Source organism: Nyctereutes procyonoides, unplaced genomic scaffold (assembly GCF_905146905.1).
Source record: "Nyctereutes procyonoides isolate TBG_1078 unplaced genomic scaffold, NYPRO_anot_genome, whole genome shotgun sequence".
Lineage (NCBI taxonomy): Eukaryota > Metazoa > Chordata > Mammalia > Carnivora > Canidae > Nyctereutes > Nyctereutes procyonoides.
The window spans coordinates 40,419,789-40,441,867 of NW_026575131.1; the positions used below are offsets into that span (position 1 = coordinate 40,419,789).

The 22,079-nt window shown below is 42.1% G+C and overlaps 1 protein-coding gene across 1 annotated transcript in view; it reads left to right on the forward strand.

The window, feature by feature from the left end:
- The first annotated feature begins 912 nt into the window (after window positions 1–912).
- Window positions 913–22,079, forward strand: part of PRKAR2A (protein kinase cAMP-dependent type II regulatory subunit alpha) — a 112,150-nt gene continuing 90,983 nt past the window's right edge. The window contains exon 1 of the mRNA XM_055343836.1: window positions 913–1,494. Within this exon, the coding sequence (XP_055199811.1) occupies window positions 1,242–1,494 (253 nt within the window). The 5' untranslated portion in view covers window positions 913–1,241. The remainder of the gene's footprint in view (window positions 1,495–22,079) is intronic.

Sequence of the window (22,079 nt, forward strand, 5' to 3'; positions counted from 1 at the left end):
TCGGGTTCTGTCCTATGCCCACTGGGCCTTTCACCAGCACTCTGACTCAGGACAATCACCTTTTTCTATTCCCTTCTAATCTGGTCTAGGTGAAGGGAACAACTTGGGAAATGGTCTAGCCTCTCCAGTTCACCTATGCCCACTCCCTAGGGGTAAAGGATAACAGTGCCTTGTGGTCTTGCTCACCTCCATCAAACAGTGGGCCCAGGGTGGAGTGTGGGAAGAGAAGAGATGTGCAGAATCCTGGTGGGAGTGCTCAAAAGCAGGAACAGACTCACAGGTGGTTTCTGCTCTGGGCCTTATACCAGTTTCTCAGGGTACATGTTTGGCCCAGTGACTCTTCCAGGCTTCTTTCTCTGCCTGTGGCTCCCATATTGCTACATCATTGAAACTCCTACTATCTACCAGGCCTAACCCGTTTGACATATCACAGGCCCCCTGCCAGACTTCTGAGGGTCCTATTCTGCCACCATTCCACCCCGTGACCCTCTCTGCTCTTGCTGTCCTCTATGGTCAGATGGCTTTCCTCAAGATTTTCCTGTAGTAGCGTCCTGTCCAGGCCTCGGAGTCAGCCTGAATCTCACCCCCTTAAGTGGGCCCTCTCGCTCTCCACCGCAGCCAGAACCGCCCTGAGGTTGCAATGTGTGTGCCAGGCGTCTGGCTATCTGGCTCTAGGCTGTGTCCCTGGAGCCTACCCAGTGCTGGCAAACAGGTGGCTCTTAGCGCGTATTGAAATCGAAACAAGTGAAAGGGTTTTGGGACTAGGTGGGAAGCTCTGACGACTCCCTTTAGCAGGGAAAGCACTCACTCCACGACTGGACCGGGGACTGCACAGGGCCTGCGGGCGGCCCGGTGGCGCACGCGCACTGGGGGCCGGCGGTCGGCGGGAGCGCGCACGCCCGCGGTCGCGTGCGTCACAACCCGGGCTCCTGCCCCGCCCGTCCCGCCTGCCCGCTGGTCGGTCTCCGCGGCGGCGGCGGCGGCGGCGGCGGCGGCGGCGGCGGCGGCGGCGGCGGCTGCCCAGTGACAGCGGCGGCGGCACCAGGCCGGCCGTAGTAGCTTAGGGTCGTGCGGCCCGGAAACGCACACCCGGCGGAAGGGCGGCGCGGCACGAGGAAGGCCAGAGCCGGGTCGCGCGGGAGGAGACCTCGCGGGCGCCGCGCGAAAGGCCGGCGTGAGGGAGCGCGGAGGCAGTGGCCGCCGGCGGCCGGGACCCGCCTGTCCTCGCGGCTGTCGCCGGCATGAGCCACATCCAGATCCCGCCGGGGCTCACGGAGCTGCTGCAGGGCTACACGGTTGAGGTGCTGCGGCAGCAGCCGCCCGACCTGGTCGACTTCGCGGTGGACTACTTCACCCGCCTGCGCGAGGCCCGCCTGCAAGCCTCCAGCCCGCCCGCCGCCCCTCCTTCCGGCTCCCAGGGGCTGGAGCCCAGCCCTGGCCTGGTCGCCGACGCCAAGGCGGACAGCGAGTCGGAGGACGACGAGGACCTGGATGGTAGGCGGCGGGCTGGGTCGACGTTCGCGGTGGGGGGGCGGAGGGGGGGCGGGGCAGGGGTCTCCAGGGGTCTGGAGGGGCTGCGGGGGCCGACCACACGGGGCCGGGACCTTGGAGCTCTCTGGCGGAGTTTGTCGGGGTTCCCCGAGCCGCAGGCGTGAGCCCCGCGTGCGCCGCTTCCCAGCTGAGCTAGGCGGTGCTCCGAGCCCTGGAGCGCACCGAGGGAGTTGTCAGATTGAGCCTGGGAGAAAACGTGCGCGCCTTCGGCCCGCGTGGTGGCGCGGAGCCCACGTCGGCCTCGCTTCTGCTGGGGACCCTTCGCTCGGTTCGGTTCCGAAGACAAGGACGCTCACATCCACCGACTCGTCCTTAATAACCGGGACGGTAACTTTGTTTGGGAATCGTTCATTTCGTGGAAAGTTGTGGCGAAAACTTTAAGCATAGGCAAAAGTAGAGAGAGAGAGAGAGAGAGAGAGAGAGAGAGAGAAGGTGAACTGAACCCCTCCCTGTGCCATCATCCACATTCAACAGTTTATCCGGCACAAACGTTTCATCTCTCCTTTTTTTCCTTTGCCTTGCTGAAGTGTTTTAAAGCAGATCCCAATCAGTCATTTCACCTCTGCATAACTGGATTTCTTAAAATATTCTTAGTATTTCTTAGAATTTCTTAAAATATGTATATTTCAGCTTCGCTAAAACGATTGGATCAAATTTGGTGAGGGTAAACAGTAACTTGTTTGACCCGTAGTTTATCCTGTTCAGGGTGCAGGGAGAAAGACAAGTTAACACTTTCTACACCAGATTTAAGCAAGGTTGTCAAAAACCAATTCCATTTTCCTTGGTTGCTTCAACATAGGCTTTGTCAATTTAACAATAGAATTATCCTACATTTGAACCTCCGAAATTTAACGAAGAAAACAGAGACGTAGTTAGAGGCTTACTGTTATTAGAGTATGCTGGAAAAAAAAAAAAACCAGAGTAGTTCTGAGTTGAATCCACATTCAGGTCACACCAGCAAGGAGTTAATTATTGGTCATTGCTGTTGGAATTTGTAAGCTTCAGTGTTGTGGACACCTTCCCATAGTTTATTTACTATTAAGAGTAGAATTGGTTCTTCAGTGTTTCTTTGACTTTTTACACGTTAAATTACGAGATTTCACCTTAAGCCTAGAACCAAATCGTTATTTCCCAAATCTCTTCCACAGATTTAATTTCCGGCCTAAGCCAATTGATTAAACCTATTTGATTTCAGATACACTTATCTTTAAAATGGGGACAGTGACAATGATCTCCCAGGGATAAATGCCTTTAAAAGTTTTATTTCGGGAGGGACTCCTACATTCGTTTCACTGTCATAGCTATAAATCGCAAAGCTGTAACCTGCTTTGTAAAATTTTTATGTACACAGATTAGTATTTTAGAAATTAGTTCCAGATGAGTAAAATGGAGTTTACAGGTTTTGTGTTGTGTCCGCGTTCTTTGTCTTTAGTATCTTTTTCAAAATTGAGTTGATTTAAATCTTTGTAACCCTGTGCTTTATTTTATTGGCATGTAAATATTTGTTGTTTATATCTCTAATGTGGCTGTGCTACGTATAATTTTAGAAATCAACACAAGGTGAACTTCTATTTACAGATAATAGACTAAAAATACATTGCACACAGTGAGATACCACTTCACACCCATGAGGATGCCTATTAACGAGAAACAAATTGCAAGTGTTGGTGAGAATGTAGAGAACTGGGAGCCTTTGTTCATTGCTGGTGGGAATGTAAAATGGTCTAGCTGCTGTGGAAAAACAGTTTGGTGGTTCCTCAAAAAGTTAAACATAGAATTACCATATGATCAAGCAATTTCACTGCTATGTGTATATCCCAAAGAATTGAAAGCAGAGAGTCAAACATAGAGTTACATGCAGGTGTTCATTGCAGCATTATTCATAATAGCCAAAAGGTAGAAACAACCCGTATCCCACTAGCAGATAATGGTTAAATTGTGGCATATACATTCTATGAAATAATTCATCCTTTAAAAGAAATGAAATTTTAATACATGTTACAACATGGATGAGCCACAAACACATTATGCTAGTGCAATATGCCAGACACCAAAACACAAATATTCTCTGATTCTGCTTATATGAGGTATCCAGAATAGGTAAATTCATAGAGATGGAAAGTAGGATAGAGGTTAACTGGAGTTGGTGATGAGATGTTACTGTTTAATGGGTATAGAGTTTCTGTTTGGGATGATAAAAAAGTTCTGAAATTGAATAGGAGTGATGGTTGCACAACACTGTGGATGTACTTAATGCCATGAGTTGTACACTTAAATGGTTAAAGTGGCAGGTTTTTTGTTAAGTATATTTTATCACAATTTTTAAAAAGACCAGAGAAGAAATACATTACATATCCAGTGATTAGGAACATTAAGGTAATAAGCCCACAGTACCTAAAATAAGAACTAACATATGTAGAGCTGGATCTGTGTATAGCAAAGGAGATTTTCTTTAGTATGGCTAACCATCGGTTCAGTTTATAAAGTTGTATGCTATTTGAAACACAAAAAAGTTATTAGCTGTCAGTGGTTTGTCCCAGTAACAGTGTTTTGATGTCAGACAGCACACCAACTATGAAATATTGTAATGAGTATTTAACTCTTGGGAAAGCCTGAAGACTTCAGACTTATTAATAAGTTACTATAACGGCATCCTCATGAGAACAATAAATTGACATCCAGACTGATTTACTCTGTACTTAACCATAAAACACTTACACTTGTGGGTCTCCCGGTGTGTATATTTACTTGGTTTTATATATATATATATATATGCACCCACCCATATGTATATATATATTCAAGTACTATGTTACTCACCCATTTAGAGTATATAATTCAGTGGTTTTATTCACAAATATGTGCAGCCATCACCACAGTTTTAGAACAATCAATTTTCATCACTCCAAAAAGACCTCATACACTAGCCATCAATGCCAACACCTCCACTCCCCTCTAATGTGTTTTCTGTCTATGGATTTGCCTATTGTGGACATTTCATATAAACAGAATCATAGAGTATATGGTCTTTTGCTCCTGGCTTCTTTTGGTTAGCATGTTTTCAAAGTTCATCAATATTATAGCATATATTAATATGTTTCTTCTTTTTATTGCTGAATACTATTCTGTTGTATGGATATACCAGATTTTGTTTATCCAGTCATTAGTTGATGGGCATTTAGGTTGTTTTTACTTTTTAGCTATTATGAGTAATGTTGCTATGAATATTCATGTATACACGTTTTCATGTGGACATGTTTTCATTTCTCTTTGGTATATATACCCGGGAGTAGAATTGTTTGGCCATGTGGTTAACCTTAACCTCTGTGTTTAACCTTTTGAAGAATTGCCAGATTGTTTTCCAAAAGTGGCTACACCATTTCACATTCTAACCAGCAGTGTGTTAAGGGTTCTAGGGGCACCTAGCTGGCTCAGTTAGTTAAGCATCTGACTCTTTTTTTTTTTTTTAAGGATTTTATTTATTTATTCATGAGAGACACAGAGAGAGGGGCAGAAACATAGGCAGAGGGAGAAGCAGACTCTGCGAGGAGCCTGATGCAGGACTTGATCCCAGGACTCTGGGACCATGACCTGAGTCAAAGGCAGACACTCAACTGCTGAGCCACCCAAGTGTCCCTGGTGGATTCTTTAGGAATTTTCCCTAGCGTTTTTTACTGCACAGTGTATACCTCTTAACACAGGAGTTGGTGCAAACAACACTAGCAGAACTTTTTTGAAACTACTTAATAATAATATTCCTGAAGATTTTTAATAAATATCTCTGCATATCTGGATCTCATAGCAGGATTTGGACACTGTTTGAACCACCCTCTCCTGAAGTTCCTCTCCCTCTTGGCTTTTGTGTCCTCATTCCCCTGGCTCTCCATCCACTACTTGGCCTCTTCTCTGCCCTTTAAATGATAGTTCATGATCTCCAGAATTTAGTTTGTTACCATTTCTGCTTCAGTGAGCAACTCTCTTCCTGAGCATTTTTTACTGCCTTGAACGAGGACTTTCATAATCAAAATTATAGCTTCAGTATTCTCTGCTGATACACATGCCTGTTCATACTCATTTTGCTAGCTGGTCATCTCTCATTCATCTCTCAAACTGCTATGCCTAAAATGGATGTAATCAATTTTTTGTTTCACTGCTGTTTCCTCTAATTTTTTAAGCAATAAACCTAGGAATCAGTCTTTCTCTGTCTCACTCTCTCATTTTATTCTCTGGGCTCTCTTATCTTGTCCTCCCCCACTGTCCCTGTCTTGGGATTTACTTTTATTGCTTCTCAGCCATATGCAGCTGAGCATCTATAGGCCTCCCACTTATCTCTCCTCCACCCCATCCATTCTCTACACAATCATCAGAATCACCTTTCTGCCACCACCTCCTTTTTTAAATTGTGGTAAAATATACATAATGTAAAATTTACCATTTTAACCTTATTTTTAAAGTTTTTTTTTAAATTTTTATTTATTTATGATAGTCACACAGAGAGAGAGAGAGAGGCAGAGACACAGGCAGAGGGAGAAGCAGGCTCCATGCACCGGGAGCCCGATGTGGGATTCGATCCCAGGTCTCCAGGATCGCGCCCTGGGCCAAAGGCAGGCGCCAAACTGCTGCGCCACCCAGGGATCCCATTTTAACCTTATTTTTAAAAATATTTTATTTTTAAGTAATTTCTTATTATTTTTATTATTTTTTAAGTAATTTCTATACCCAGTGAGGGGCTCAGACTTTACAACCCTGAGATCAAGAGTTGTATGCTCCACCAACTGAGCCAGCCAGGTGTCCCCCATTTTAACCATTTCAAGTATACAATTTACTGGCATTTTTTTTTTAAGATTTTATTTATTCATTCATGAGAAACACAGGGAAAGAGAGAAGCAGAGAAACAGCCAGAGGGAGGAGGATGTGTCATTCTCCTCCCTCTATGCAGGGAGCCCTATGCGGGACTCAATCCCCGGTCTCCAGGATCACACCCTGGGCCAAAGGCAGCGCTAAACCTCTGAGCCACCCGGGCTGCCCTTTCAGTGGCATTTATAACCACTTTGTTTTCTTTCTTTTTAAAATTAAATCTAGGGATCCCTGGGTGGCGCAGCAGTTTGGCGCCTGCCTTTGGCCCAGGGCGCGATCCTGGAGACCTGGGATCGAATCCCACATCAGGCTCCCGGTGCATGGAGCCTGCTTCTCCCTCTGCCTGTGTCTCTGCCTCTCTCTCTCTCTCTCTCTGTATGACTATCGTAATAAATAAATAAATAAATAAATAAATAAATAAATAAATAAATAAATAAATAAAATAAAATAAAAAATAAAATTAAATCTAATTTTTTATTTAAATTCATATTGGCACCTGAGTGGTTCAGCGTTTGGGTGTCTGCCTTTGGCTCAGGGCATGGTCCTGGTCCCGGGATCAAATCCCACATTGGGCTCCTTGTGAGGTTCCTGCTTCTCCCTCTGCCTGTGTTTCTGCCTCTGTGTATCTCTCATGAATAAATAAAATCTTAAAGATAAATTCATTTGCCAGCACATCATTAGTTTCAGATATAGTTTTCAATAATTCATCAATTGTGTATAACACCCAGCGCTCATCATATCATGTGCCCTTCTGAATGCCAATCACCCGGTTATCCCATTCCCCCATCTTTTTTTCTTTAAAGTAAGCTCTAGACCCAACATGGGGCTTGAACTCACAACCGCAAGATCAAGAGTCAATATGAATTTTGTGATCAGTTTTTTCATTTCTGTAAGAAAGCCTGTTTTCTTAATGTTATCATCAGAGTGTTTGTGAACCTATACGGCTACAACTAATTTTTGTGTGTTGATCTTATGCCCTGCAACCTGTGGATTCTTTAAAGTAATCTGAATAGTTTTATTTGTTCCTTTTCAATCTGATTGCTTTTTATTTATCTTTCTTGCCTAATTGCTGTGACTAGGACTTTCAGTACTATGCTGAATAGAGGTGACTCAAGTGGGCATCCTTGGGGCACCTGGATGGCTCAGTTGGTTAAATGTCTACTTGCGGCTCAGGTATTAATCCTGGGGTCCTGGGATGGAGCCTCATGTCTGGCTCCCTGCTCAGCAGGAAGTCTGCTTCTCCCTTTCCCTCTCCCTCACTTATGCGTACATACTTGCCTGTGTGCACTCTCCTTCTCTCTCTCACAAATTAATAAAATCTTCAAAAAGAATAAAGTGTGTATCCTTGTCTTCTTCCTGATCTGGGGGGAAAGTTTTCAGTCATTTATTGTTGAGTAAGATGTTATTTGTGGGTTTTTTAAAAAATACTCTTCACTATGTTGAGGAAATTCCCTTTTAAGAAATATTTTAAAAATTTTTATTTATTTATTTGAGAGAGCAAGAGAGAGAGAGCAAGTGTGCACAAGCAGGGTGGAAAGAGGTAGAAGGAGAAGCAGATACTCCCCACTGAGTGGGGAGCCGGACGGGAAGCTCCATCCTAGGACCCTGAGATCCTGAGCTGAAGGCACAGACTTAACTGATTGAGCCGTGCCCTGAGGAAATTCCCTTTAATTCCTGGTTGTTGAGTGATCTTATCATGAAAGGGTGTTGGATTTTGTCAGATGCTTTTTGTGCATCAATTGAAATGATCATGTGACTTTTTCCCTTCATTCTTTTAATGTGGCATATTATACCAATTGGTTTTTGCCATGTTGAACCACTCTTGCATTCTCGGGATAAATCCCACTCAGTCATGGTGTAAGGTATAATCCTTTTAATATGTTGCTGGATGTGGTGTGCTGGTATTTTGTTGTCATGAATTTTTGTTGCATTTTGTAAATCAAGTGAGTGTATATGTGTGTATATATTTATTTATAAAAGTTTTATATATTTATTCATGAGAGACACACAGAGGAAGAGACATAGGCAGAGGCAGAAGCAGAAGCAGGCTCCCTGTGAGGAGCCTGATGTGGGACTCGATCCCAGGATTCCGGGATCACACCCTGAGCCAAAGGCAGATGCTCAACCACTGAGCCACCCAGGTGCCCCTCACGTGAATATATTATACTCATTTTCCTTTTAGGTTGTTTCCAGATGTTTGCTTGTATGAACTTTTTTATGTATGTGGGCTTTTAAAAAAACAATTGATTATTTTTTATTTTCTTCTTAAGATTTTATTTTTTTATTTGAGAGAGCAAGAGAGCAAGTGAGAGAGCACAAGTAGTGAGAGCTGCAGAGGGAGAGAGGGAAGTAGGCTCCTTGATGAGCAGGGTACCCAACCCAGAACCCAGGGACCTAGAACCCAGGGATCATGATGTGAGTGGAAGGCAGACACTTAGCTGATTGATCCACCCAGGCACCCCAACAATTGATAATATATGAAAGTAGTTAATTTAGGGACACCTGGGTGGCTCAGCGGTTGGGTGGCTGCCTTTGGCTCAGGTCATGATCCTGGGATCTGGGATCGAGTCCTTCATCCAGTTCCTGCAAAGAGCCTACTTCTTCCTCTGCCTATGTCTCTGCCTCCCTCTGTGTTTGTCTCTCATGAATAAATAAATCTTTTTTTTAAAAAGTCATTAAAAAAGTCGTTAATTGAAGTATCTCCAAGTGGTGACTTCAACCTCGATTCCTGGCTCAATGCTGATAGAAGTAATTTGTTCAGCAATCTCAGAACTGTGCAAGTCAGTGAGTTGCTTGTGAATTTTGTCTGAAAAAGATCCCAAGTCTTAGTACCTTCACCAAAAGGAGTTTGTTTGTTTTTTGGGGGGTGGGTAGGGGTAGAGGCAGAGGGAGAGAGAACATTTTAAGCAAGCTCTTCACCCATTGTGGAGCCCAATATGGGGCTTGATCTCACAACCCTGAGGTCATGACCTGAGTCCAAGTCAAGACTTGGACATAACCGACTGAGCCACCAGGCACCTCAAGGGGTTTTCTAGGTAGTGGTTCTCAGAGTCTTGTTAGGTACCTGAACTAGTCCTTCCATTTTGAGATTCTCTTCCGTTACTTTTATGTTAAGGCCAGTTAGGGTAATTCTCGTTTGGTGAATTGCCACCTCTGGTTCCAGGCATGATTTTCTGTTATATTTAAGAGCCATGGATGCAGTTCAACTCCCTGACAGAATTTGTTCCTCGGAGAGAGCCAATAGCAGTGAGTCAAGAGTAGGAGCTGGCACCCCAAGCTCCACTGCAGCTGTGACTATGTCTTCCTCAAAGAGTACACAAGGCTTTTAAAAAAATTTAGCTTATTCTCTTCGAATATATTTTTAGAACTAGAATTACTAGATCAAATTGTACTTTTTTAATTTAATATGACTATATAGTCATATACTTTTCAGAAGGATTGTGCTAATCAGTATACACAGTCACCAGCAACATATGTGAATACCAAATTTGTACATTTGAAAGCACAAGGTATTAAAATTCTTTAAAAAGTACTAGTTTTGGGGGCACCCCCGGTGGCGCAGCGGTTTAGTGGCACCTGCAGCCCGGGGTCTGATCCTGGAGACCCAGGATCGAGTCCCGCGTCAGGCTCCCTGCATGGAGCCCACTTCTCCCTCTGCCTGTGTCTCTGCCTCTCAGTCTCTCTCTCTCTCTCTCTCTCTCTGAATAAATAAATAATAAAAAAAAACTTATTAAAAAAATAAAAAGTTCTAGTTTTTGGAAATTTTCTCAATGTTTTAATTTCAATTTTATTCATTTTAGGAAGGTTGAACCTTTATCTCATGTCTGCTCACATTCAATGTAGGGTTGTATACATGAGATACTTATTTTGGTTGAGTTGATAAGAATTATTGACTCCTTGCCTTGAAAGGTGCAGGAGAGAGGAAAGTCAGAGTTTACTCCTCACACTCCACCTGGGGTGATCCTTGTATTATACCTGGAATACTAGTTGGATAATGCTGTTAATAAATATACTAGGTAAAGTAAAGCTGTCATTCCTCTGCTCACAGCACTTTTTTTTTTTAAGATGTTATTTATTTATTCATGAGGGACACAGAGAGAGGCAGAGACACAGGCAGAGGGAGAGGCAGGCTCCCCACAGAGAGCCCTATGTGGGACTTGATCACAGGACCCTAGGATCACACTCTGAGCTGAAGGCAGATGCTCAACCACTGAGCCACCCAGGCTTCCCTCACACAACTTTTTTTTTTTTATTTTTTTATTTTATTTTATTTTATTTTTTTATTTTATTTTTTTATTTATTTATGATAGTCACAGAGAGAGAGAGAGAGGCAGAGACACAGGCAGAGGGAGAAGCAGGCTCCGTGCACCGGGAGCCCGACGTGGGATTCGATCCCGGGTCTCCAGGATCGCTCCCTGGGCCAAAGGCAGGCGCCAAACCGCTGCGCCACCCAGGGATCCCCCCCCCCCTTTTTTTTTTAAGACTTTATTTATTTATTTGAGAGAGAGAGAGATCATGAGCAGAGGGAGAGAGAGAAACAGACTACCTGCTGAGCAGAGAGCCCAATGTGGGGCTCGATCCCAGGATCCTGGGATCATGACCTGAACCGAAGGCAGCTGTTTAACTAAGCCACCCAGCCACCCCTGCTCACAGCACTTCTAACACTACCTGGAGTTAGTGCAGACCACACTGGTTAAGAGCTCAGTCCCACAAGATGCCCTCCCCCTACTTCAAAGGCTAATCCCAAATCCCTGCCCTCCTATACTTCCAACTGACCATCTGTAAATTGGAGGTTTCTACACCCGCCTCCTGGAGTTTGATAATTTGCTAGGATGGCTCACACAACTGAGGAAAGTGCTTTACTTACTGTTCTTATTTTATTATAAAGGATACAACTCAGGAACGACCAATGGAAGAGATGCATAGGGCAAGATAAGTTGAAGGGGCACAGAGCTTCTATGCCCTGAGTGTACCACTCTCCCAGCACCTCAGTGTGTTCAACCTGGAAGCTCTGAACCCATTTATGTAGAGTTTTTCTGGAACTTCTGTTATGTAGACACAACTGATTAAATCATTGGTCATTGGTAAAGAGCTCAATTCCCAGCTCTTTTCCCCTCCAGGGAACTTTCAAAGGGCTGAAAGTTCCAATTACCTGATTAGTTTCTCTGGTAACCAGCCCCCCATCTTTATTAGCATAAGCTTAGGTATGGTCGAAAGGGGCTTATTATGAATAACAAGACAGTCCTCACAAGAAACTTCAAGGGTTTGGGCAGCCCCGGTGGCTCAGTGGTTTAGTGCCTGCCTTTAGCCCAGGGCGTGATCCTGGAGACCCAGGATCGAGTCCCATGTCATGGAGCCTGTTTCTCTCTCTGCCTGTGTCTCTACCTTCTCTCTGTGTGTCTCTCGTGAATAAATAAAGTCTTGGAAAAAAAAAAAAAAGAAATTTCAAGGGTTTTACGAACTCTGTGCCAGGAACCAGGGCCAAAGACCAAACATATATTTTTTATTATATCACAATATCACACTAAGAAATTTTAAAACCAGACTTTCTTCCTCCCCTTCCTCTCTTCTTCCCCTTCCTCTCCTCCTGTCCCCTCCCCTTCCTTTGCCTTCTCTTCCTTCCCCTCCCCTTCCATTTTTTTTTAAAAAATTAAATTTTTAAATTTTATTAAGGGGATGACAGAGTTGGATCTATTGCATGAATTTGATAGGTTTGCAGGATGGCCAGGTAGAAATAGCCGTGATAATGACAGGCCTGGATCTGGGAATCAGATCAAGGCTGGAAGGAAGATGTGGTATGGGAGTGGATGAGGCTATCCAGGTTGAAGAGAATAAGGCTGTGGGCATGATCCTGGGGACCAATGACATTCTGGGTTTAAAAAGTATGGGTAAATGCCAAGATTTAAGACTTAGGGTGGGTATGAGAGTAATCTCTGACTCTTTTTTGCTCCCTCACTCTTTACATTCATCCTTTAGCAAGTTCTCTCTATGAAATATTGCCTCCAATTATATACCTCCACTATTCTGGCTTTGATTCCATGTGTTTGATCAGACTGTTTAGTTTTTTCTTTCTCTTTTTGTAATTGAGATACAACACATAAAATTTACCTTTTTAAAGTGTACAATTCAGTGGTTTATAGTACATTCACAAAGTTGTGCCCTTATCACCCTTGTATAATTCCAAAACATTTTCAATACCCCAAAAAGAACCCCTGTACCCATTTTTAAAAAATATTTTATTTATTTATTTATTCGAGAGAGAGAGAGAAAGAGAGAGGCAGAGACACAGACAGAAGGAGAAGCAGGCTCCATGCAGAGAACCTGATGTGGGACTCGATCCCAGGACTCAAGGATCACACCCTGGGCCAAAGGCAGGCGCTAAACCGCTGAGCCACCCAGGGATCCCCCCCCCCTTTTTTTATTATTTTTTTCCTGTACCCATTTTTGTCATTCCTCATCCCTCCCTCTCTCTCTGGCAACCAGCAATCTATTTTCTGTATATGGAGTTTCTTATTCTGGACATTTCATATACATGGAATCACATGTGTTCTTTTGCTCCTGGTTTCTTTTACTTAGCATGATGTTTTCAAGGTTTATCCATATTGTACTATCAGTGCTTCATTCCCTTTTATGGCCAGGTGCTGTTCTATTATAGGAATATATTTGCTTCTGTTTATTCATCAAATTATCTATTTTGAGTTGCTTTAACTTTTTGACTGTGACAAATAATGCTACTGTGAACATTTGTGTTAAAATTTGTGTTAAAAAATTTGTGTTAAAATTTCACATTAACTTATTTCCTTCTCCAGTTTTATTGAGATTCATTTGATATATAACATTGATATATAACATACTTTAAAGTATACAATGTAATGATTTGATACTTGATGTATTTTTTTAAAGATTATTTATTTATTCATACACACACACACACACACACACACACAGGCAGAGACACAGGCAGAGAGAGAAGCAGGCACCATGCAGGGAGCCTGATGTGGGACTAGGTCCAGGGCCTCCAGGATCATGTCCTAGGTTGCAGGCAGCGCTAAACCGCTGCGCCACCGGGGCTGCCCAATACATAATGTATTGTGAAATGATTACCACAGTAAGTTTAGTTTACATCTATCAATCATCTCATAGTTAAAAGTTTTTTTTACTTATTATGAGAACTTTTGAGATTTACTCTTTTAGCAACTTTCAGATATATAGTATTGTAAACTGTTGTTACCATAATGTACATTACATACCCAAATTACATCACATAAAATTTTTAAAATCTTAAAAAAAAAAAAAAAGCAAGTGAATGAAATCTACATATCTTCCATGGTCTACACAATCCTACAGGATTTGGATCCTATCTTTCTGCCTTCTCTCTCTAGCCCTTCCCCTCCTCACTTGCTAAGCTTATTTCTACACTAACCTTATTGTCTCCCCGAGTATTTGATGATTGCTGCTGGCCCTTCCTGAATCTTTCTCCCCTGGCTTTGACCAGCTGGCTCCTCTTCTTTTAGGACTCAGCTTCGGAGAAGATTATCAGATTGTTCTGCTTAAGGTGGGTCTCTCTGTTGAGGTTCTGTGGCACCCTGGGTGGTTACATTAGGGCTCTGTTATGATCTGGAATTCTCATTTGCTTTTTGTTGTTTTTCTTTCAGTAGTATAGATGCTCCTTGAGGATGGGAAGCTTTCTGTCTTCTTTGTCTCTAGTCCTTAGCTTACACCTGGCCCATCGTGGATACTTAAGAAGCTCTTGTTGAGTAAATGAGTGAGTGTATGATGGGGAGCTGATTCTGGAGATTGATACAGAGTACATGCGAGAGGGAGCACAGAGATGGGAGCTACAGAAGGGACTGGTCAGTCCGTGGTGTTGGAAGCAGTGAAGAGGTTGGCAGTGCCAAAGCTGGTGTTGAAGTGGTTGCATTCAGCTATAATTCTCAGGATGTTGTGTGCTGGTCTCAGCCTGGCATGGTGGTTAGACTGGCCCTATGCTTCTTTATTGCGATTGCATGATACCCTTCAGCAATAACCATCAAGAAACTTTGAAAGAATAAAGGTTTATTTTTATTTTTATTTTTTTTATACTCATAACATTTCTTTTTTTTAATTTTTATTTATTTATGATAGAGAGAGAGAGAGAGAGAGAGAGAGAGAGAGAGAGAGGCAGAGACATAGGCAGAGGGAGAAACAGGCTCCATGCACCGGGAGCCCGACGTGGGATTCGATCCCGGGTCTCTAGGATCACGCCCTGGGCCAAAGGCAGGCGCTAAACCGCTGCGCCACCCAGGGATCCCGAAAGAATAAAGGTTTAAGAAAAAAAAAAGGTTTCTTATTTATAGGTCCTGGAAATTACATAGCACACATGGAACTACACAACGAGAATGTTGTATAGGGTGGGGGGAGAGTGCGCAGCTCAAGCCAGGGAACAAGAGAACACAAAGACACAGGCCTGGGGTTCTACTTTTATCGGAGTTGAAGGTGGAGGCCTAGGGTGTGGGGAGGCTCGCTCTATTGGTGAATTTAAAATATAAGAGGGGGAATTTAAAACATGGAAAGAGGGATCTCTGGGTGGCGCAGCGGTTTGGCGCCTGCCTTTGGCCCAGGGCGCGATCCTGGAGACCCGGGATCGAATCCCACGTCGGGCTTCCGGTGCATGGAGCCTGCTTCTCCCTCTGCCTGTGTCTCTGCCTCTCTCTCTCTCTCTGTGACTATCATAAATAAATAAAAAAAAAAAAATTTAAAAAAAAAAAAAAAAAAAAAAAAAAAAAAAAAAATAAAACATGGAAAGAGAAAAAAAATAAGCAGCCCAAATAATCATTTATCAGAAATCAACCAAGATCTCTAAAACAAAGGAGCCTCAGTGAGGGGAGGCAGCCTGGCTCTTTATCTAATCAAGTGACTAGCAATGTGTTTATTCAAGATAGCCCTCTTAAAGTAGATGCCTTTTTGAAATGAATGCCTCCGTAATCACTTGCATTACAAAAAAGAAAAAAAAACTGCTTAGACTCCATTTACACTGGATACAGGCCCCAGTGGGATTGTGGTGAAGGAGGTCAGGAGGCAGTAGGGTAGGAAAAGTGTGTGTGAGGGAGGGTGGCTGTATAGGATATGAATAAGGAATGGGGACTACATTTTGAAGAAGAGAGGACCCAGTGATAGACTGAAGGAGAGGTGGGTGTGAGGAAGAGTTTTTGTTAAGATACAGTCACCCTTAGCATGGGCCCATGAGGGAGGAAGAGAAACCAGAGGAGAGGTAGCAGCTGATGCAGCAAGGCCCTAAGGCTGGGTGGGTTAGAACAAGGAAAAAGTGGGGATACCTCATATTCAGAGAGTGGAAAGGAGTGTTATTTGCCTTCCCTGTTATTTAATTTAAAGGATAATTTAAGGTTTCACTCCAAGGCTTTGTCTTTTATGAGTTGAATCTCAGAGGTAAATGTTTAAGCTAAGGGAAAATAGCCCTCTTTGAAGTGGGTTATTGATTCTTCTAGCTTATCTGTCTGTTGGCTACTTTGAATGCCATGGATCCATGAGAAAGAAACAAATGCATTTGTTTAAAGGTTTTTATAACACAGACCTTTTTGGGGAAGGGTTCTTTTAAAAAAAATTAACTTCTTAGGGTGCCTGGTGACTCGGTTGGGCATCTCCCTGTGGCTTGGGTAATAATCTGGGGTCCTGTTAAAGCCTCCCATTGGGCTTCCTGCTCAGTAGGAAGTCTGCTTCTCCCTCTTCCCCTCTCCCCCTCTCCCCAGCTTGTGCTTTCTTTCTCTCAAATAAATAAATAAAATCTTTAAAAAACTCAACTTATTTTTATAAAATCTTTTATCTAGAAATTAATGAAAAGGCAGCTTATTGGAACCTCTTGCAAGTCTCAAAACTTCCCTATATCTGATAAGAGATGATGAGCTATTTCTGGATGACTGTTTGTTGTAATTTTCCATTTGTTTCTCTTATAAACTTACTAACTGCTGAAAAAAATGAAAGAAAACAAGAGGTCACTATTATGAAAATATTTGGGAAGCAATTATGATAATGAGGGAATCACTAACTTTTACATTTCTAGAAATAGCCAGGGGGCGCCTGGGTGGTGTATTAGATTAAACATCCAGCTCTTGGTTTCAGCTCAGGTCATGATCTCAGGGTCATGAGATGGAGGCTTGCATCAGCTCCACACTCAGTGTGAGTCTGCTTGAGATTCTCTCTCCCTGTCCCCCTGCCTCTCCTGCTGTCTCTCTCTAAAATAATAAATAGAAAGAAAGAAAGAAAGAAAGAAAGAAAGAAAGAAAGAAGAAAGAAAGAAGAAAGAAAGAGAAAAGAAAGAAAGAAAAAGAAAAGAAAGAAAAGAAGAAAGAAAAGAGCCAGATACTCAAAATCAACAATTAAGTGATTGAATTATCCTTGGATTAGTTTTTTTAGTGGAGATAACTTGAGAGTGCTGAAGATTGCCTGCTTTTTTTCCAGCTTTGCTTCTATACTTACTATTAAAATATTTTCAATTTTATTTTATTTTTTAAAGATTTTTATTTATTTATTCATGATAGAGAGAGAGGCAGAGACACAGGCAGAGGGAGAAGCAGGCTCCATGCCGGGAGCCCAACGCGGGACTCGATCCCAGGACTCCAGGATCGCGCCCTGGGCCAAAGGCAGGTGCCAAACCACTGAGCCATCCAGGGATCCCCATATTTTCAATTTTAGAAAAAGAACGATGTCCCTCAGTGATCTGCTTACACACTGTTTTTATTATAGAAAAGATCAAGACCATCTCCAGTTAGAAAAGTGAGTTACACAGTACTGTGACTCACACACTGCTTCTCCTCTGCCTAGTCCTCCTTTTTGAGACTAACAGCATAATTCCTGTTTTCATCACATCATAATAAACATGTCTGTGACTCTGGTAAGACTCCTGGGGCCTATATTTCCTGGCAGGGATGGGCACTCATCAGCTTCCTGGGTATGAGAATGTGGCGTTACTGCCCCTCAGGGACCCAGCTCTTGTGCAACTAAAAGATAGGTGACCTTTCTTCTTCCAAGCTTTTACAGTAAAACTGAGGACCCTATTGCCCTTTTTGAAAGCAGCTATGAGAATGAGTTGTGTGGAAAAAATAATTTTCCAAATATAAGAGAAAAGGTGGGCTCTCTTTGTGTGGTGGCCTTTACTAAGAAATTATGATTATTAAAAAAAATTGGGGGTGCTTATTCACAGAACACAAAGATCTATCTACTCTAGCATTAGTGCAAAAAGTGATCTTTGCTAATGCATGTTTTGTAACCTATGGGCAGCTTTTGAAATGTCCTCATTTGAAGGACCAAATATATTGGAGGACACCAGCGCATAATCTGTAGACAAGGACAGGTTGGTCTCCATTCTGGAGACCATGAGCAGCTTGTTTTCATTATCTTGGTTACAAAATAGCCTTAATTTACAGTTCTGTTGAAGGATTGGATATTATTTCAAGATTATATGTTTCCTTAGTAAAAATGGATCAAGGCTTCCTCTTCAACTAAAAAGCAACTTGAAAGAAAATAACAGGGGAAACATTTGGCTCATTAGGTTGTTTTGTAATAATTTTAGGTGACGTGGCTCCAGACTGAAATAGGTATTGGCACAGCTATTTCTTGTCTCTAGAAACAGGTGGTCTGTTAGGACTGTTCCTGTATATTGTATCTTCACAATACGTTTTTCTCATGTCATTTTTCCTATTTTTTTTTAAGATTTTATTTATTTATTCATGATAGACATAGATAGAGAGAGAGAGGCAGAGACACAGGCAGAGGGAGAAGCAGGCTCCATGCAAGGAGCCCGACGTGGGACTCGATTCCGGGACTCCAGGATCGCACCCTGGGCCAAAGGCAGGCGCTAAACCGCTGAGCCACCCAGGGATCCCTTCATTTTTCCTATTAAATGTAAAATTTAGTTTATGATTCTTTGGAGTTAAAAAGGTGGGAGTGAGACACTTGGGTAGCTCAGTCAGTTGAGCGTCTGCCTTTGGCTCAGGTCATGATTCTAGGGTCCTGGAGTTGAGCCCTATGTCTGCCTCCTGGCTCAGTGGGGAGTCTCCCCCCCCCCACTCACACTCTCACTTTTTCTCAAATAAATAAATAAATAAAATCTTTAAAAATAAAAAATCAGGAGTGTTCAGAACCTGGTAACTAAAACTTTTAGCTTGTATAATTTATTTTCCATTTGAGGTTCTGCTTAAATGAATTTAAGATCTAAAAATAGATGGCTTGAGTTTTTCTCAGTCCCAAGCCCTGATACCTGCCTGGGAATTTGTCAGCAGCAGTTTTAGGATGTGATACCCCACAAGATACTGTGTGTGAAGACAGTGACTGATGATATTGAAATTTGGATAAAGATTTTTTTGGCTAAACCAGTGGCTGGAGAATTACTGTTCAGTTTTCAATGTTATAGTTAAGTACTTTTGTTTTTTGAGACATCCAATATTTTTAAAGAAAAGTAAAATTATGTTTAGAGGAGGATTTGTTTCATACAGTAAAGAGACATACTTTTGCCATGGTCTTTCTTTTTTTAAGATTTTATTTATTTATTCAGGAAAGACACACACACACATACACATACACACACACACACACACAGAGGTAGAGACACAGGCAGAGGGAGAAGCAGGCTCCATGCAGGGAGCCCATGTGGGACTCGATCCTGGGTCTCCAGGATCACGCCCTGAGCTGAAGGCGGCACTAAACCCGCTGAGCCACCCAGGCTGCCCATTTTTGCCATGTTCTTGATGGCTCTTTTGGAAAAGATTATTGAGATTTTTTTTGTTTGGTGACTCCATGATTATTAAGAAGGAGATGATTTGTCTTGCCATTACCTGGCCAATGCTCAAATAATGGATCTTTCAACTGCCAAAAGAGTAGCTCCATCTGTTTAGTGATGTTAAGGGTTTTTTTTCCCTAGCAATTACTAGATAGCCCTTGGAGTATACTTAAATTTAATGCATAAAAAGTTATTATTTTTTTTATTTTAGAGGAAGAGAGAGCTTGAGTGAGAGGGAGGGGCAGAGGGAGAGGAACAAAGAGAGAATCTTAAGCAGCCTCCATGCCCAGTGTGGAGCCTGACCAAGGATCCAGTCTTACAGCCCTGAGATCATAACCTGAGCCAAAATCAAGAGGTGGATGCTTAACCATCTGAGCCACCCAGGCTCCTCAATGCATAATTTTTTTTTAATAGTGTGTAGTCTAGTAGACGAGGGATATCTGAAATGCTAATAAGTGAGAATAGGATTTAGTGCTCCTAAAATGAGTGGACATCAGTGGTCTTAGATGCATTTTTTATGTTTGTATTTAGTTTTGTAAGTTGGTTAGGGAATTTTGTTTGTTTGTTTTTTGGAATTTTGTTTTTGTTACATAATAATGTGTCTGGCCTTTGTGCCTTCCACAATTCTTACAATTTCCCAAGCAATAGGGGTATCTTTCTTATTCATGAGTCCTTTGGATCACACCTGAGTTAATGTTAATGAGATAATTCAGAATGGTCCCTGGTCACCAGAAAGACCAACTATATAATTAGAGGATTGGGATTTTGAGCCAGTCTGACTTCTGGGGAAACGTGGAGCTGGAGATTGAGTTTAATCATATGGCCCATGATTCAGTCATGCCTATGGAATGGAACCAAAAAAAAAATCTTGGTGGAGCTTCCTTTTTGGTGAATACATTTCTGTTCTAGGAGTGTGACATGCCCTGATTCCATGAGGAGAGGAAATGGAAAACTCTGTTTAAGACCCTTCCAGACCTTAGCCTTTGTGTTTTGCGTCCTGTATTATAAAATTGTAAGTATCATGTTTCCAGGGGTTCTGTGAGTTGTTCTAGCAAATCAAACCTGAGGAGTTGTGGGAACCTCTGAATCTATAGCCAGTTGGTCAGAAATGTGAATGGCCTGGGGACTCGCAAAGTATAGCTGGCATCTGAAGTAAAGACAGTCATGTTTGTGGACTATGATGCTATTTGGGTGGTTAGCATCAAAGTTATAGTGAATTACACCAGTTGATGTCAGGATGGTTTTATATTCCTATTATAATTCTACTTAAATTGGTGGCCAGATGTGAGTGGGTGAGAGTATATACATCAGAAAAGGGACTTCGCTGTTAGTCTTTTCCAGTCTGGATAATAGGAAATAATTCATTCAATCCATTTATATTTAGTGTCTCTGTGTGCCAAAGTCTGTGCTAGACAAAACGTGGTAGGAAAGTATCTCTACTCCTTAGGAGATTTTAGGGTGATGTCCTAGATACACGTGGAATTTTTGTGTGCTATGATAGAGAAGGAGTGCTCAGCCCCTGGAATGGAGCTGTCTTTTTTGCATCTTGGATGATAGGACTGGGTTAGAGATGGAGCTGCTTTAGTCAGGGGGTACTTTAGGAGCAGAGAGATGTCACATGTACTAGTGTACATGGGGGCAGGTGTTGTGGGTGGCAATGGTTATTTCAGAATAAGTGACTGTGTTTAGTGGCTGGATGTATGTGTTAGGGCAGTGTTTTATAAACATTGTGTAAGTGAACCATCTGTATCAAAATCACCCTGCCCACTGGTTCCCCTCTCTTCACACAGAAATGCTGGTTTTCTTTTTTAGTTTTTTTTTTAATGTTGGTAAGTATTAATTATTGACAGTAGTAAGAATACTGTAATAAACCCATCTACTCATCACCCAACTTCATGGTATTGATACCATGGCAACCAGCTCTGATTTATAGTGTTTGCCAGTTTCCTTTGGGAATATTCACCCATGTGTTTACCTTGCTAATTTCAAGCTACCAACACAATTTCATTGAACAGGAAGTTGGGTTCTTAGAATCAGTTCTGATCCGGTGCGAGCTCGTGATTCATTTGCACTCAGACCACCTTCCCCCAGATTATTAAGTAAAATTCTAAAAAAATATATAAAATAAATAAAATTCTGGAGATAATTTTACCATAAATATTTAAGCTTATATTTGTGAGGACTAGTTTAAAAAATATATCTACAAAACTTTTATTACATCTAAAATAATGAAAAATAATTCCATAGTATTAAATATTCAATCTGTCTTCAGACTTCACACATCTCCAAATGAGGTCCATAGGTTGCATTTGGATGTTTTAAAATATTTTATTTATTTATTCATGAGAAACATAGAGACAGAGAGGTAGAAACACACGCAGAGGGAGAAGCAGGCTCCATGCAGGGAGCCCAACGTGGGACTCGGATCCCGGATTTCCAGGATCATGCCCTGGGCCGAAGGTGGCGCTAAACCGCTGAGCCACCCAGGCTGCCCTGTTTTATCTCTTAAGTGTATTTTATTTTATTTTATTTTATTTTATTTTATTTTATTTTATTTTATTTTTTTCTTAAGTGTATTTTAAACTATAAGATTTCTCTCTCTCTCTACTCCCCTATTCTTTCTCTTTTCCTTTTGAAGCTAATTTGTACAAGAAAGTTTATTTTGTATATTTTTTCACAGCCTGAAGTTTGCATTTCCATGATGTTTGCTTCAGAGTTTCTCTCATTTTTTCTCTAAATTCATGATTAGCACTACAGCAGTGGTTACTAAAATGAGGTTCCAGGATCATCAACATCGGCCTCAGCTGGAAAACTTGTTAGAAACAGATTCTTAGTCTTGCTCCGGGCCTATTGAAACAAACTCTGAGGCTGGAGCCCTGCAGTCTGTACTTTTAAAAAA